At 38.9% G+C, this 15,969-nt stretch overlaps 1 protein-coding gene across 1 annotated transcript in view; it reads right to left on the reverse strand.

The window, feature by feature from the left end:
- Positions 1 to 15,969, reverse strand: part of LOC136366690 (neural-cadherin-like) — a 60,138-nt gene that overhangs the window by 28,041 nt on the left and 16,128 nt on the right. The window contains exons 3-12 of the mRNA XM_066327949.1: positions 15,391 to 15,616; positions 12,714 to 12,918; positions 10,895 to 11,006; positions 9,468 to 9,717; positions 6,582 to 6,724; positions 4,129 to 4,301; positions 2,978 to 3,146; positions 1,975 to 2,145; positions 1,281 to 1,453; positions 104 to 271 (exon numbers count right to left, since the gene is read on the reverse strand). Of these exons, the coding sequence (XP_066184046.1) occupies positions 104 to 271; positions 1,281 to 1,453; positions 1,975 to 2,145; positions 2,978 to 3,146; positions 4,129 to 4,301; positions 6,582 to 6,724; positions 9,468 to 9,717; positions 10,895 to 11,006; positions 12,714 to 12,918; positions 15,391 to 15,616 (1,790 nt within the window). The remainder of the gene's footprint in view (positions 1 to 103; positions 272 to 1,280; positions 1,454 to 1,974; positions 2,146 to 2,977; positions 3,147 to 4,128; positions 4,302 to 6,581; positions 6,725 to 9,467; positions 9,718 to 10,894; positions 11,007 to 12,713; positions 12,919 to 15,390; positions 15,617 to 15,969) is intronic.

The raw sequence follows: 15,969 nt of genomic DNA on the forward strand, positions 1-15,969 counted from the left end.
CAGATATTCAGCTACAAAACACAAAACTCTTATAAAAGCTCACTATTTAAGCAAATAACAATGTTCAATTCCTCTGCAGCCTGAGAGCTACCAACAACCTTACCAAAATTGAGGCATCCCGTGTCGTGTTCTCTGGAATAACAACTTCATAGCTGTCTCTTTCCCATTGTGGAGGCTGGTTTTTTGCACTTGTTACAGTTACAGCAAGTTCAACTTTACTGCTCCTGTTGCCTCCATCTGTAGCAGTAATCTCTCGAATTATAGATGACTTCTGAACAGTAAAAAAGGTTGCATTACAGAAGGTTTTTAGCAGGCCTCCTGTGGAGGCCCCCAAAATAAATTAATCCATAAAATTAAAGGTACGCTTTAAAATAACCTTCACAGAAGATCTGAAGCTGAACTCAAAATATGAACTAGCTATAAATTTGATGAAAATTTCATATTTTTTTTAGTAAAGATGGTTGGCAAATTTTGCTATTTGTCTCAATAAACCTAAGCAAATGTCACACAAAATTTAAAACTAAACAGAACCAAAAAATCCACTTTGTGAAGGCCCTGAGTTCTTAAGCTTTCTTATTAACAGTTCTTGGTATTTGGTCTGTAGGGTTCTTAGATTCATTAAAGAAAATACATTAGAAGAATACACCTTCACCAAACTTTTGTGCATCAGTTACTTAGAAGTTAAATGTCAGTATTAAGAAAAACTATTTAAAGACTGACATCTACAACAATAGATCCATTTTTAAAAATTGCTTTAAAACCTGAAAATATCAAACTGCTTGTGTAGGTATTTAGAAATAGCTGAAACTGATCAATTTTAGATGAATACATGAGTTATGCTTTCACCTTGCTGAGGGACAGCTATGCTTAATGCACCACAACAGACACGGATCAAATTGGGAATCTGTATCAGGACCAAAATTTCACGCTTGTTCCCATTCAGGTTTGTGTCTTGACTCATTGCCTGCTAGCACAATGAAGTCCTACATTTGGGGTTTTGCTCCCTGTTTATGACCTCAGCCCTCCAGCCCTCAGCATGCCAAAGTCAGGGAAATGGGAAGAGCAAGTCTCAGAGGCAGTGCTGTGGCTGCTGCTGCCTAGCTGAAAGCTCTTATGCAATTCACAGTCCATGGACTCAACAGCTAAAAGCTTTAGACTCATGTTTAATTTAAATAGATATATCGATCCTTTAACCTGAGGGGATAACCCAAACTCATGACCTCAGTCCCTCCTGTGATATACTGATATAGTCAGCTTAAAAAGGAAAGCAAACACCATACCTGAGATATGGGCTGGTTCACAAACACCCAGCCTGTGGTAGGATTAATCTGTAAATAATTTGGTTCACCACTTGCTATGGAATATGTAATGGCAGCATTTGAGCCGTAGTCATCATCACGGGCTGCAACACGCAGGAAGCTGGTCCCAACTCTTGTGTCCTCTCTGAGGAAATCTAATGTAAGGAAAGGATATTTGAAATTGGTTATTAATTTGCTAAACTACCACGGAAATTTTAGTACGCCATAAAAAATAACTGCCGTACATTATTACTTTAGTAGAATTTTCTCTTCTTTGGAACAACGGCCACACACACTGAGTATTTTAAAGGGCTGCTATCACTCCAGAGCTACAGGTCATATCTGAACTTCATATTACCCATTCATAATCTGGAATTCTTATTTCTTATAAGATACTTCTTTTAACTGTATTTTAATTCAGAGAATAATTGCTCTGTATGAATGACATGGCTACTATTTATAGGAACATTCCCATAAAGCAAGCCAATGAGCCAATGCTGTATATTACACCTTACACAGAGTAACAGCTCTGCAATAAATAAGCAAAGTGCATCTCTGAATGCATCAAAATTTGTCACATATTCTATGGCCAGGATAGGCAAAAACCCAAAAATCTGAGACATGGCATACGCTCACACTCAGGGCACTGAAACTCTATCCAATGACTCTCAATTACATTCATAGTGGGTGTTTTCAAATCTGGGGTCATTGTCATTTTGGTCCAGGATGACAACATTGAGCTGACATATCCCAATGAGTGGCTCCGCTGCCTGATCTGTTGCTGTCACAGTGATGGGATATTCCCTCTGCTTTTCTCGATCAAATACCTGAACAGTTGTCAGAACTCCTGAAAACAAATTAAATAGTAAAGAGTTAAATTTCTGTGTATCTGGCAATATTCTACATGCAGATGTTGATTTTTCTCTCAATCCATTGGGATACAATGCAGTAGGTTAAGTACAACTATAATATTAGCTTCAGGTTCAAGGATCCAACCCTGAGATTTAACAATTGCAACAGCTGACATTGTACTTGCTCAGGCAGACTCAAACTTTAGTTACACTTATATCTACACACAGTAGGAATTTGAATTAGAAAATTAATTGATTTTCTAATAAAATTAATTTAATTAATTAAATAAAATTACAATATAAGCTTAGAAAATGGAGGTAAGTACAAACAAAGAGAATGAGTTTCTCAAAAAAATATTTCTTTTGGAAAGTTTTAAGTACAGGGTAAAGGAATGTTTCATATCTTTTATCCTCCAGAAATTCAGCCTGAAATTAATTTTGGTCCTCTAAGATTTAGTTCCTTTGCTGCTTGTGAGACTGCTGTCATTTGGATAAATCACTTATTTGCCATTAGCAATGTTGTAAGACAATGTGCACTTAAAATAGGTTTGTTTGGGTTTTTAAATCCAGTCACAAAAGCACACAAGTTGCTTCAGAAAGCAGAACTTCCACATTTCAAGGAAATCATCAGTTTTAGTTCAGTACTGGGCATATTGTGAAACTTGGTTTCATGGAAGACTTGTTCATGCAGTTACTACAGTTAATATTTGGTCTGCTGTCAAAACACTAAATGAAAAAGCAGGAAGTCTGGTTTTATCTAAGCCTTTTCTCCAACAGTGTTACAAGGTGGTTTCTCGACGCCATTATCAGTTCTGACATTTGCTTTACCTGTGTCAGGATGAATGCTAAATGCTGGTAGGACTCCATCTCTGTGCATCAAGCCATATTTCACTACACCATTGGCCCCTTCATCAGCATCAGTGGCTTCAACCTGCAGAACAACAGTCCCTGAAGGCTGATTTTCCAGGACAGAGGCATGTTCCCGATAGTACTGGCACTAAGAGAGGGGAGGAAAAGAAAGAAAGAAAACTTTAAAAAAGAGAAAAATGAAGGACTTCCCTTGCCATTTGATTTAAAGATACACTAGCAGGGGAAAAATTATTTAGCTACACTTGCATTGCCATGCTCTGCTATTAAAGCTTTATCTGTACCATGATTAATTTAAATTTCCCTTGTTATTTTGTGGTTATACAAACAACACACAACATGAGGCCACTCAGCATCTCTAGCTAATGCAAATATTTGGATAAAAAGTTCAGGTTGCTTCCAAATGGATTTTTTTTCTATATTAGCAAAGGTCTAATAAAAAAGAGGGCATACCCTTGCCCAAACTACAGAATTGTTTTGAATGTAATGGGATTTCTACACAAAGTAACTTTTTCAAGAAGAGGTTACTGAGAATTTCCAAGACTGACTTGAATAGTTGCTGACTTGTTCAAATATGCAACACTGCTCATCAACATCTGAGCCATCAGTACCACATCTGATATTTTTAGACAACAGATCTTTAATATGAATTAACATTCTAAAACCAAATGTAAGCATTTATTTTTTATAACACTTCACTATTTAGACTAAAACACTTATTCTTCTCTCTTTCATTAGTTCCAGACATGCAATCATCAAAGGAAGCCCATGTAATTTAGAGAGGTATTCTGGAGTATTCTGGAACAAGGCCACTCACAGCTATCCCCATGGATTCCTGCTCACATGTGTGGCATCTCCAAAAGGCTTACATTTGGCCTCACCCTCTGAAATGCCAGAGATGAGGGGTGGCTCAGGGAACAGAGAGGAGCTGTTCTGCCACAAGAGCAGAGCAGACCCTGGAAGCCTTAGGCAGGGATGGAAAAGAAGGAGAAGACAGGACTCAGAGAGAAGCAGAGCAGCTCCTGACCAACTCATCTGCACACCTGCAGTGCCAACAGTGTTAAAACATTTTTACAGAGTCCAGTACAAATGACAGAGGCTCATGGATTTACCTTCTGAAAGACAGGTTTGTTATTGTTGACATCATCAATTTTCACAACAACCTGGGCAGTACTCGTGAGAGAGTGGGGCCCTCCAGAGGCGTTATCATCAGTAGCTGTGACATTCAGAACATATTCTGTCCCCTGCAGCTTAGGAAAGGGGCTTGCACGGAGTCTAAGCAGCCCTGTAAAGACAACAGGTTGTGGGGTTTTGCTGCATTAACCCATTCCCATTATTCTTCTCACGAGTAAGCATGACAACAAAGCATTCTGGCTTGCCCATTCCCCAATAAACCCTAAGGCTGTGCTGTTTCATTTAACCCCAGTGTTTTTACTGCAGTCCCAGGATAAAATAAAATTAAGGCATCACAACAGGTTTGTCTACAGAGGAAACTGAGCCAACAACCATAACTCAGCTGACTTGCACATAATGGCTTTCATCCATCTGCAGCTGCCATGGACAGCTCATCTGAAACTACTTCAAGTTTACCTTCCTGCAGCTCAGTCACAGCAGCACTGAGCCACAGAGGCTGAGAAACCTTCCTGCCACTCTCAGAATTCCCCACAGGACACACCCTGCCGGGTGGGACACAGGCACTGGCAGAAAGAGAGGAGCTACAAATGCAAAAGGGACCACAGCTGCCTGATATCCTGCAGAAAGGGGCTGTCATTCTTTTCTTTTCCTCCACTATCCATCACATCTGTTATTCATCAGGAATAATCACAATTGTCATCACAAGAGAGTACTTTCACTGCATCAATGTCACTTAATTTGCTTGAAAATGTATTGTTTTAGCTGCAGCACTTATCTTTGACACATCTCCACTTTACCTCTACATTTCTACCACAAGAGAGTACAGACTATTCCCCTGACATCATTCCTGAAAAGAATCTGCTGTAAGCGACTGTATAAACTTTTACTGGTTTATCCAGCAACAAAAACCTAAGTGTTTTGGAAAAAAATGCTTATGTTCCTAAAATGTTTCATATACTATAAAATTAATTGGCAAAAAAATTGTAAATATACCTATACATGATTTTCTGTATTAAAACTGTGGAGCTAATCCCAAGAGATGCAATCATTCAAATGTTAAGATGTTTTGACCAAAAAAACTGTTTCTTAGAAAAAAGATTTTCATAACTGTCCAGTATATTATTGCTGTAGCATTTAGACACTTTCAAAACCTTTCTTCTGCTAGAGGTGCCAAAGCATCTGTAGAAATTTAACTCTTGGAACCTACAACTCTATTTTCAAGTCAGAAAGGAATTAAAGGAGCTCATAGTAAACTCAGTGATGATTCAATGCTTGCAAGTTACCTGCAGTATTTTTGGGAACATTTCAGAATCTAACATTAATATTGCAAACCCATGATTGCATTGAAATTAAAATTTCATGTTAAGTGAACTCTGTGAAATAAAGTGAAGGAATAACTAAGGGCAGCTTACTCCTTCCTATGTATTCAATGCTTCTGCTTTGGAAAATCTAAGTTCAGATTCAAAATACAAAGCAGTTTAAGTGAAGTTAATTAAGTTACTTCAATCCTTCAATGGGATTTCAATTTGTTTGCCTGTTTCAATCTCAAAACATCCTCTTCTGTTTTTCCAAGCAATCAACAGCAAATAAATCCTATTAATTTAAAGGGATATGCCATGCACCTATGTTAGTGCACTTATTTCATTCTTTTTCTAATAAGGACACCAATATAGTGAGAACCTTTTTTCTTCTCACATTTTGAAAATATGTGACTATTGAAAATAACTTAAAAATATGTAAAACCTGGCATTTCAGAACAAATGCCTTAAACTGCAAAGTATTCCTGAAGCATCTTTTTTTCTCATGCATGCAATATTCTTGGCTAAACAACACTGGCCATGTGAATGATTTTAGCCTTAAATGAAAAATACACTTCTTTAGCTGGGATTTTGTATACTTTTACCTCCATTAAAATAAAAGTGGTAGTCTCGATTCCACCTACCAACACACCATTTTGTGTCAGCACAATACAGATAGGTTCAGCCAAGAAATGTTTGCTCTCACCAGCATAATCAGGACATCGACACAAGCATGGGGTGGGAAAAGCCTCATTTAAAATCTCAGATGTCCAGTTTCTTATATTAAATTCTATTCAGATACTTGTCTGACATTTTGGAATGTCACCCTGTTATCAATAATAACATTCTCCATTAAGCTGCTGTCTCTTAAGCTACCTGTTATCTGTAATTATGCCCTCTATTAAGTTACTGACTGAAAGCAAATACTGAACAGGTGAGAGAGGTCAATTATACACAGATTCTAGGAAATGATACCATTTTTAAATATTATAAGCATTCTTTCCATGCAATTTTTAAAATTAAGCTTCCGAGATAGTGTATGCTACTCAGTTTGATAATAAGACCAAATTCAAGCTGCATCACAACAGAAACAACATTATGACCACAGTAGCAAAGAGTTAATATATAATTACCTTTCTTAGGGTCAATAACAAAGTTCCCTTTCTGATTCCCAGACAGAATATCATATGTGACACCATCTCCATCAGGATCAACAGCATTAACTGTGGCAATCAGCGTGTTTGGGCCTGCATCTTCAGAAACAAAGCTCCTGTAGCTGTTAAAAACCCCAGCACATTCATGAATTTAACCAGGATATATTATATAGAGAACTCAGCTTTACAACACCTACCAACTACCCGTTCAAAGGGCACTGCAGGAATTTGTAATTTTCTAATATAATTACACTGACGTGATACTTTTTTGTTAAGCAGTGAGATGATAACATTGATGATCTATCCAACCATCCACATCTTTCTGTTGCTACTCCTACATTCCCATTCCAATCTTCCAGCAGTAGCACAGCCTTGAAGATGAGCTGTGCATCAAGACTTGTGCTAAATTCAGAATTCCCTTGTTTTAATTGAGAAAAAAAAAAAAAAAAAAAAAGTAGTATCCTGATTCACAGCCTCCAAGCAAACACTTTCTAAGTTAAAGCAGTTCTCGTTGCAGCCCTTTCTGACACAAGTCCTCAAAAGACTTCCAGTGCAGTCCTTGTCCCAGCAGGACTAAGATGAGAGTGAGTTGTGGAGGATATGTGCATAATGTCAGTTTTACAAAAATCTCTGCTCAAGTCCAGACACATCACTGACATTGTAAGCTCTTAAGAGGCATTATCAGCCTAAGCTTAATGCTCTCTGGAGTAGAAAAGCCCCTTGCTTTAGCAAAGTCCCAAATATTTATTATTTTATCTGAGTGGATTGAGCGTGTGTCAGACTAAGCATCCACCAGGGCTGTCCACAGCAGACATCTCAAAGCTCAGCTGGCAGAATGAACTGCAGCTGGCTGTATCCAGCATCACACACAGGCACCACTGCCTTACAGGGCTTATGGACACACTGGCCACATGCTGACAACAGCAAAACATTGAAAGGCAAAGAAAATGGATGCACAGAAAACCTTTTCCTTCACTTTGTTGTCGAGGTATGTGTGTTTTCTATGAAACCTCCATAGAAACAGCTGCTCTTCTTCCCCCAGTTTCATATGCAATGAAGTAAGAGAAGTAAATCATTCTGGTTTAGCTCAGTCACAACCCTCAAGACACTGTCTTAACTCTGTATCTCAAAAGCAAATGAACAGTAATTCTGATAATTTTTTACATGAAATACAGAGAGAGAGGAGTTCAGAAGAGATCTCTTAAAAAAGAGGAAGTAAAAACTGACAACATGAAACAGAGTGGTAGCCTTAAGCATTTCATAACTGAGATAAAGAATAACTGTGATGAAAGAGAGCTCATGGCAAGGAATCATGAGTTTATACTGGGCTGTAAATCTGTTTAAATAAAGGGCTGGAAGGACAACATCATCACCTTGATTTGTATGAGACTGCCACAGAGCACAACATTAACTGCAAACAGTCTCTCAACAGGCCCCAATTTACATGTGTTCACAATAGTTCTATTTAATGGAAAATTTCAACTAAGTTCTGTCTGAAATTTACCTCTGGCTTCGAGATTCTTTTCATAACAGCAAAGAGAAAGCAAAATCAAAGCCTAGTTAACCAAAAACTTGAGGTAATTTGTATTCCAGGAGATGAATTCAATCCCAATGCCTATCTACATGTACACACAACAGTAATTTCCCTGCTATTGCACAGAGAACAGAAAAGCTGTTTGTGAAGGTTTGGAAATTTAAAACAATATTCATTTTAATCACATTCTCAGTAAACCTTAAGTAAAAGAGTTGGCAGGGATTTTTTTTAAACTATGTTTTCTCTTTCCAATTTGTTAGAGATGTTTGCAGCATCTTAAATAGTATCACTTGCTTCTGATCAAAACATTAGGAACAGATGCAGATAAATATTCAGTATCTCTGAACAGTAAAAGAAATAAATAAATTAAAAATGGGCATCAGCGGAAGAGTGAGAAACTTGGTTTAGTATTTGAAAATATAGAGAGATCCAATAATAAATTACAAAAGATCAAACTTTCCAAGCTGTATCTCCTCAGCAATGTTTAGAAAAGAAAGGAAGGCACAAGATTTTGAAGCCAGAGGTTATCTGCACAAAAAACAAGGACTGTCAGAAAGCTTTGATGTTTTGTTCAGCTAAACCCCAAGATTAGCATCACTGAAATCTTTGCCTCAATTTTGTTCTAAGCAACTCCTACTGTCAAGAGTAGAAGGCTGGAGCAGAAGCCAACTGGAAATCCCATTACTAAGTCTCTAACACCAGTGCAAGTTTACAGCACTTCTGGGATTTGCTTTGCAGGCTTCTGAGTCCCAGCTATGGAAGAAAAGTGCTCACATGTATTTAGAAGAAAAAAAATATACATACAGTTTGCTGGGCACGGGACTAAGTGAAATTAAGTGAACTCCACTTAATGCCATTTATCTTGTGGGTTTTGTAATTCAGTTGCCATTTAGGATTGTGCCATCTAAGCATTTTTCCTTGACAGCTATTAACCAAGGATGCAGACTGCTGACACTAGGTTTAAACTGCCTAATTAAAAGGCAAAATTCCCCCATGTCTCTGGATGAGGGCTGATGGCAACAACTCTGTTCCCTGTTTTTTTCTGCCTGATTTCCTTTGGTGGTGGAGGGGTGCTCCTGAACTGTATAATCTGAAATTACTGCACCAGATCTTTCAGTACATACTGGAAAAAATAAAAGTGCAAAATTCATCAAAAGATGAATTTTTTTTTTTTTTACTGGGAGTCTCAGAGTCAAAATACCAGCCCATATTTGTCAGTCCAGCTCTCAGCTCTGATTGAACCAGAGCCAGTTACCATCCTGTGAGCAGCCTTTCAACCAAAATACAAAAACCATCAGTAAAAGATAACAGTCTGAATAATATGTATTTACACTGTCTGAGAAAACTCAGGTGCCTCATCATTCACATTGGAGACATGGATCCTCACAGTTGCTGTCCCAGTCCTGGGCTCTTCCCCTTGATCTACAGCCATGATGATGAACTCATAGAGGTGGTTGGGGCGCTCATAGTCCAGCCGTGTTGCTGGAAAAATAGTGCCATGAGAAGTAATGCTGAAGTCTTGGCTCAGAGTGTAATACAGCAACTGGGCATTCTCCTTTGAATCACAGTCAGTGGCTGTCACTGTTAGAAAAGAAGGGAAAGATATTGTGTAGATCACAGTTAGTGAAGGGGAATGGTAAGTACATTTACTACTACTGTAGCAGGACTTGCCTTGGCATGTGGTGCTTGAAATCAGTCAGGAAACTCTGCTGTCCCTTGTGCTCTTTAGTGAACTAACCCTAACTCAAAAATAATTCATTTAAAAAAACAAAAATGGAGTCCCTGGAAGAATCCCAGATGCTAGATCTTGACTTTGTTGAAGAGTCCTGTGCCATCAAGAATATATTCCCACACAGAGAAGTATGTTCTCATGTCCACCTGACCTACACTGCTCACTTGAAATCACTCAGATCACACACTGCAATTAAAGAGGGAATATTTACATGTATTATCCAACTGATGCCCATTATGTGTTTGTCAGATCCTATTCATAACATACAAAAATCTATGCTAAAAGCACAGTTATCAGACAACTGACAAACTACCATTAGTATAGAATAAATCACTAAGTAGAACAGTAGGAGGTTATAAAATCCTATTTACTAGGGGAAAGCAATCTTCCTGAAGTTGAATTTCCTTTTCCCCCTCAAGATTTAGAGAAAGTTTACCTAAGAGTTAAAGACTAATACAAGGCCCTTGTACAGCTGCTTAATTGACACAAATTGTTTTTATTGCTGCACTTTAGAGCACCACCACCTGAAGCTCAAGTTCATGATCTCACTGGGAAGAAGCAAAGTCTTCTTGTCAAGCATCCAAACAAAACCTAACACAGAACAGTTAAACTATACAAGAGGCTTTTAATGCAAGAGGGCAGAATTCCTACAGCAAGCCCACACAGGACTCAGGACAGGCAGAGAAGGTGAGCTGAGGTGTCCATAACTCCTGATCCAGGATCCCTCTCTCCCTTCAAGAAATGTAGTAAGACTGCTACTGTAATACCAACCACAACAAAGTTCTGTTACTTCAAAATTCCACAAAGAAAATAAAATCTGTTTCTTTTGCCTTCCTATCCTCCAAAAATTGTTTGGGCTGTGGCAGTAGTAAATAACTCTGACATGAATAGACAAGGTGTCATTTGCCTTCAGAGAGCTGCAACTACCCACACTGGAACAGGTAATTTTACTTTCTGAACTGAATTCTAAGTAGTGCAAGGGAGAAAAATACAGTGAGGGTAATAAATGGCTTCAGGAGCACTAACCTTGGAGAAGTGCAGTTGTCATAGGAACTGTCTCAGGAACACCGACTTTGCTGTAAATCGACTGATGAAATTCGGGAGCACAATCATTCACATCTGTGATTACAACCAAAACCTTAATGGAGAAGAGGGAAATGTTACACTGCAAAGTGAATCAAGGGAACAATTTCACTGCTCTGGAAACATCACATGGAAAAATTTCCCAAAAACATCCTTGAAGTCTTCAGCAGCTATAGGATAAGACATTTTTCTTAGATTGCTCTTTTTCTGCTGAGTGCCACTGAAATATGACATTCCAAGATACTAGCAATTGCCAAGTCCCTGACCCTGCAGCAATGTTTTCCACTCACCCTTCATCTCCATTGATTATTCCTTATTACTAATTTAAAGGAAAATGGACCATCTGCTTGCCAAGCACCCTTTTTCCATTATCTTATCTTGCAACACTTCTGTGATTTGTAACACTAAAATCTCTACTGCCAAGCATATTACATTTTAGCAGTATAAATCTCTAAGACCAAGTTCTGAATTCAATTACGGCAGCACAAATCAGATATAAGTGGAACTGATCTCCAGGGAAGTGGCCACAGCCCCAAGCCTGACAGAGCTCAAGGAGTGGACAATGCTCTGAGGCACAGGGTGGGATTGTTGGGGTGTCTGTGCAGGGCCAGGAGTTGGATTCAATCCTTGTGGGTCCCTCCCAACTCAGATTATTCTATGGTTCTGCTAAACCAAATAAGAGAGACAATTTTGCCTCTAACATCTTTACAAACATTTTCTTATCCCCATGTTGAATGTGAGCCCACAGTTGCATGTTTCCACTCCCAACAGTAAAGGAGTGTGTAAAGGAGCCTTTCTGGCGGCTCATCCTGCTGTACCTCATGCAGCTGGCTGAGGCATTCTGCATCACAAAGCAGCAGGCAGAGGTGCATTCCATGAGCTTTGCAGAGCAGATATGCATAAACTAGAACTGCTCTCTCAAATATTGAGGTTGTATCTGTGTAAAGCAGGTACAAGTTAAACTACCTCTAGGCTAAACATATTTGTAAAATCATCTCATAATCCTCTTTTGAGTCATATTTTACCATCCTTCATCATGTAGTACACAAGGGGAACAGAAGCCATCAGGCTCTGGTGTGCTCCAGCCAATGTCTGTTACACTGGCATAGCATACTGCTTCCTGTCTCTCTGTCCTCACACTTGATCCTAATAATTCTGTCTCCAGTTCCCTCCCTATCCTATTTCCTGCAGCAGAAACAAACTCATAGAGTATGCTTTTCCTAGCTCAGTGAATCTCAGAAGCCAAAAAACTGTAATAACTATATTAAGAAATATTTTTGCTGTCAAACATCTTTCTAAAATACCACGAATCATCAGCTTTTAATATCAGTGAATTTTTATTACTTTCTCATTTTATGAGTTCACTTTGTTCTGGATGCAAAACAAATAATTCTTCGTCATGCCTTTGTTTTAGAGTGGAATAATCTCAGATGTACCCCATACTTGATGATGAAAGTAGGGTTAAGACAAAACCTCATGTCTGGCTTGGCCACATCCATTTCCATGTGTTACCAGTAAGGTTTGGGGTCTATGATGGGATGACGTATTGATCCCTCAGAAACAGCCTTTAGAGCATCTGCAAGAGTGAAATCTAGGAATACCTAAACTACTCCTCAACATCTCCCCATAGACAGACAGACTTTTAAAAAGGCCACCAGAATGGCCAGTGTGGGGAAACGGCAGCTCCTGAAGAATCTGTGCAGAATTCAAAAAGATGAAGGGACATGGAAATGCACCCAGGCTGCCAGAGGGGAACACCTACCTCAGCAGCAGTGCTGGACTGCTCCTCATCCTCCTCTGCCCTGACCAAGAGCAGGTACTGGTGGGGGTCACCTTCATAATCCACACTCCGAGTCAGACTGATCTCTCCTGTTGCCTGATCAATGCTGAACAGACCCCCAGGATTAGTGAGCAAACTGTAGCTCAGGGATTTCTTTTGATATGACACAGCAGTGACTGTAAGAAAGCTGCATTAAAAAAAATAAAAAGAGAAGACTCAAGGACATAATACGACAGTCTGAAAAATATGACAAAAGCGATGCATATCAGAAGTGATGGTGCAACCCTGCAGGTCTGCTCAGAGGTATCCTCAATGAAGTCAGTGACAGCTGTATCTAAACTCCAAATTCAAGCATTCTGTTACACAGTGGTTCTATCACCTTGGGGTTAAACAGATAAAGACAGGATTCTTGGAAGCAGAACACAGTAAGGATTAAAAATGCAGGAACAGAGGATTTAATTTTTGCTGCAACTGAATTTGCCTACTTCAACTTCCTTCTATGGCAGTGATGGTTTTCGGGCAGGAAACTAAAAAGATAAAGCAAGATGAAAAAGATTTGTTTTAATAACAGCACAGTAAGTTTGCTGCAGTCATACCATCCTGAAGTTCCAATAGATAACTGCAAAAGGATAAAAGCCAGGCCCTAACAGCAGTGTGTGTTACAGCTTACACTGGACATATATTTTTAGCTCATCTGGCACTATCTTTTTTCCACTTGAAGTCCAATGTGTTTAAAGCCTTCAAGTGGAAACACCCATTTGACAATGGGGTCTTACCTCTTAGCAAGAAGTAAAAGAAGAAATTTAAAACTAAGTATTTTTAAAGCATTTAAACCAGAAAACTAATTTAATTCCTCAAGTTCTCCTGCTTTAACATGCAAGTTTCATAGGAAAAAGAATTCCATCTCCCAGGGGAGCATACCAACATGATCCTGTGGCAATTACAGCCAAATAACCACAAACTCATTATGTGCAAATTCCTTTTCCCCCCTCTGCATTCCCATGCTGCTGTGTCTCACTTCCCTCTGGTGCACTACTCAACCAATGGACAGCACTGCTGTAGGTCAGAATCTCACTTCAATTTTCTCCTCTATTTTCCTATGCTGAGGTCTCCCAGGCAGTTTCAGCCAGTGCATGGCTTCATTCCAGCCAAGAGCAATGAGTTTGCTCTCCTTCCAGCTCCCTGCCCTGGCTGCATGTTCAAGGCACCTGTCCTCTCCTGCCAGCACTGAAAATCTCAATGCTATGCTGGGAGCACATTTGACAACCCAACTGAAAGCTTCTTTTGCCATTTTTGTCTTTGCATCTCCTGGGCTCAGCCTGCCCATGCAGCCGTAGCTCGTTGGTGTCACAGGCAGACCAAAGGAAGGGAAAGGTTTGGTAATGCTCCTCTGCTCAGCAGCAGCCTTAAATCAGGCTCTAATTAAGAAATCCTAACCCCAGAAATCCAGTGCATGACACCAACTCTCTCCTGGTTTGGCAAACCAAAACCACTACACCTGCATTCCTGGGTAATTGGTCTAATTCAAATATGAGAACTTTAGGATTCTAAATGGACTTTCACGGCTGTTTCTGGCCAACACATTACAGAAACAACTTTCACACTTTCCTTGTGTACATTCAAACCTATTTAGATGTAACAACCACATAAAATACTTCATTCCTTTTGGATGTTACCAAGTCACTTGATCAACTGACTAATCTACTATCATCTAAAGTGTGCAGACCTATTTCTAATAGTAAGAAAAATTTATTAATAATTTCATTTTTAATTCTAAACACATTACTGAACACAAACTAGAGGGTACTTGTTAGATATTATATTATTTTGCAGTTATTCCATTTCTTTTATGCCTGTGCAATTTAATTTTATTGCAGTTTTAAAGAAAAACCTTGTAATCCACTAATTTTTTTTAAATCTTAACAGTCCTTAGTTATTTAGACACTGTAAAACTAAATGTTGCAGACTGAACATTAACACCACAGATAACATAATATGAATAACAGTTGAACTGCCACAGAAGGAACACATTCACTGGACAGAAGTATTCTCAATTCCAGTGGAGGAGAAAGTAATTGTTGTAAGAACAAAACAGTTTGGAAAAGAAGGGACTGAGTATTCAGGTGGAGTTATGTTACTAACATTTTCTGTGGTATTTCAATTGGCATGGTTATACAAAGGATGAAGAAATAAAATTGCAAGTTCTGTGGCATCTTCATTTTAGCTCAGTTTGTCATTGTGATGAAGACAGGAAAAATAATTTTGGTTTTTCCAATTTTCACTTGGAGGAGAAGGCAATTCTCCAAAATTTGACACGTTAAATTAATGTATTCTTTCACACAAGATATCTTTCTTCATGATGTAACAGTATGAATTGTATTCTGCACTTTGAAAATTAAGACATAATCAACATCTAATCCTTTCCATATCATGTCAAAAAGTAAGAAAGCACAACTATTCAATCTCACTATTCCCCATAAAAGGATGACTAAAACACCACCTCATCAAACTGTGTCTGGATCACTTCTTTTAAGAGACTTAAATTGCTTCTCACAGTATTTATTTATGATTCACAAACAATTCCAAGGCTCTGTGGAGATCAAGCACAAGTCAAAACCAGGACCACAATCTCAGTGCACTCTTCTGAGCTGTTACTTACGGTTCTCTTTGCGGGGTGTTCTCAGGAACATGCACCAAGTATGACATGTTGGTGAACTGGGGAGGTCGAAATCCAGCAATTACAGACACAGAGGCTGGGGATCCTCTGCTTCCAAGTTTATCTGCTGCCAGTACAGTCAGCAAATATTCCTTGTCCCTCACCAATGGCAAACCTGTTGTTCGAATCCAGCCAGTGTCCTTCTCAACTTCAAATCTGTCTTCACCACCTAAAAGGAACACACACACAAATTGTCATCAGCAAGAATATTTCTACTTGATTAAAAATTAGGAGGAGAATACAGTGTCAATTCCCAAGTCAGCTTTGGCTTAGGATCAGCAGGCACATTAAGGTTCAAAAGTTTGTTTAGAACTTAGAAATCAGTCATTACATTCATCATTCATTATTGCATTCCCTTTTATTCAAATGGAATGAAAATTCCATTTCACCCTCTGAACAATAACCACTCTTCTTTACCATTGAACTATAAAATGATTTGGATTGGAAGGGACCTTAAAGCTCATCCCATTCCACCCCCTGCCATGGGCAGGGACACCTCCTACAAGTCCAGCTTGCTCCAAG

The sequence above is a fragment of the Sylvia atricapilla genome, chromosome 12 (genome assembly GCF_009819655.1).
Source record: "Sylvia atricapilla isolate bSylAtr1 chromosome 12, bSylAtr1.pri, whole genome shotgun sequence".
Taxonomy (NCBI): Eukaryota; Metazoa; Chordata; class Aves; order Passeriformes; family Sylviidae; genus Sylvia; species Sylvia atricapilla.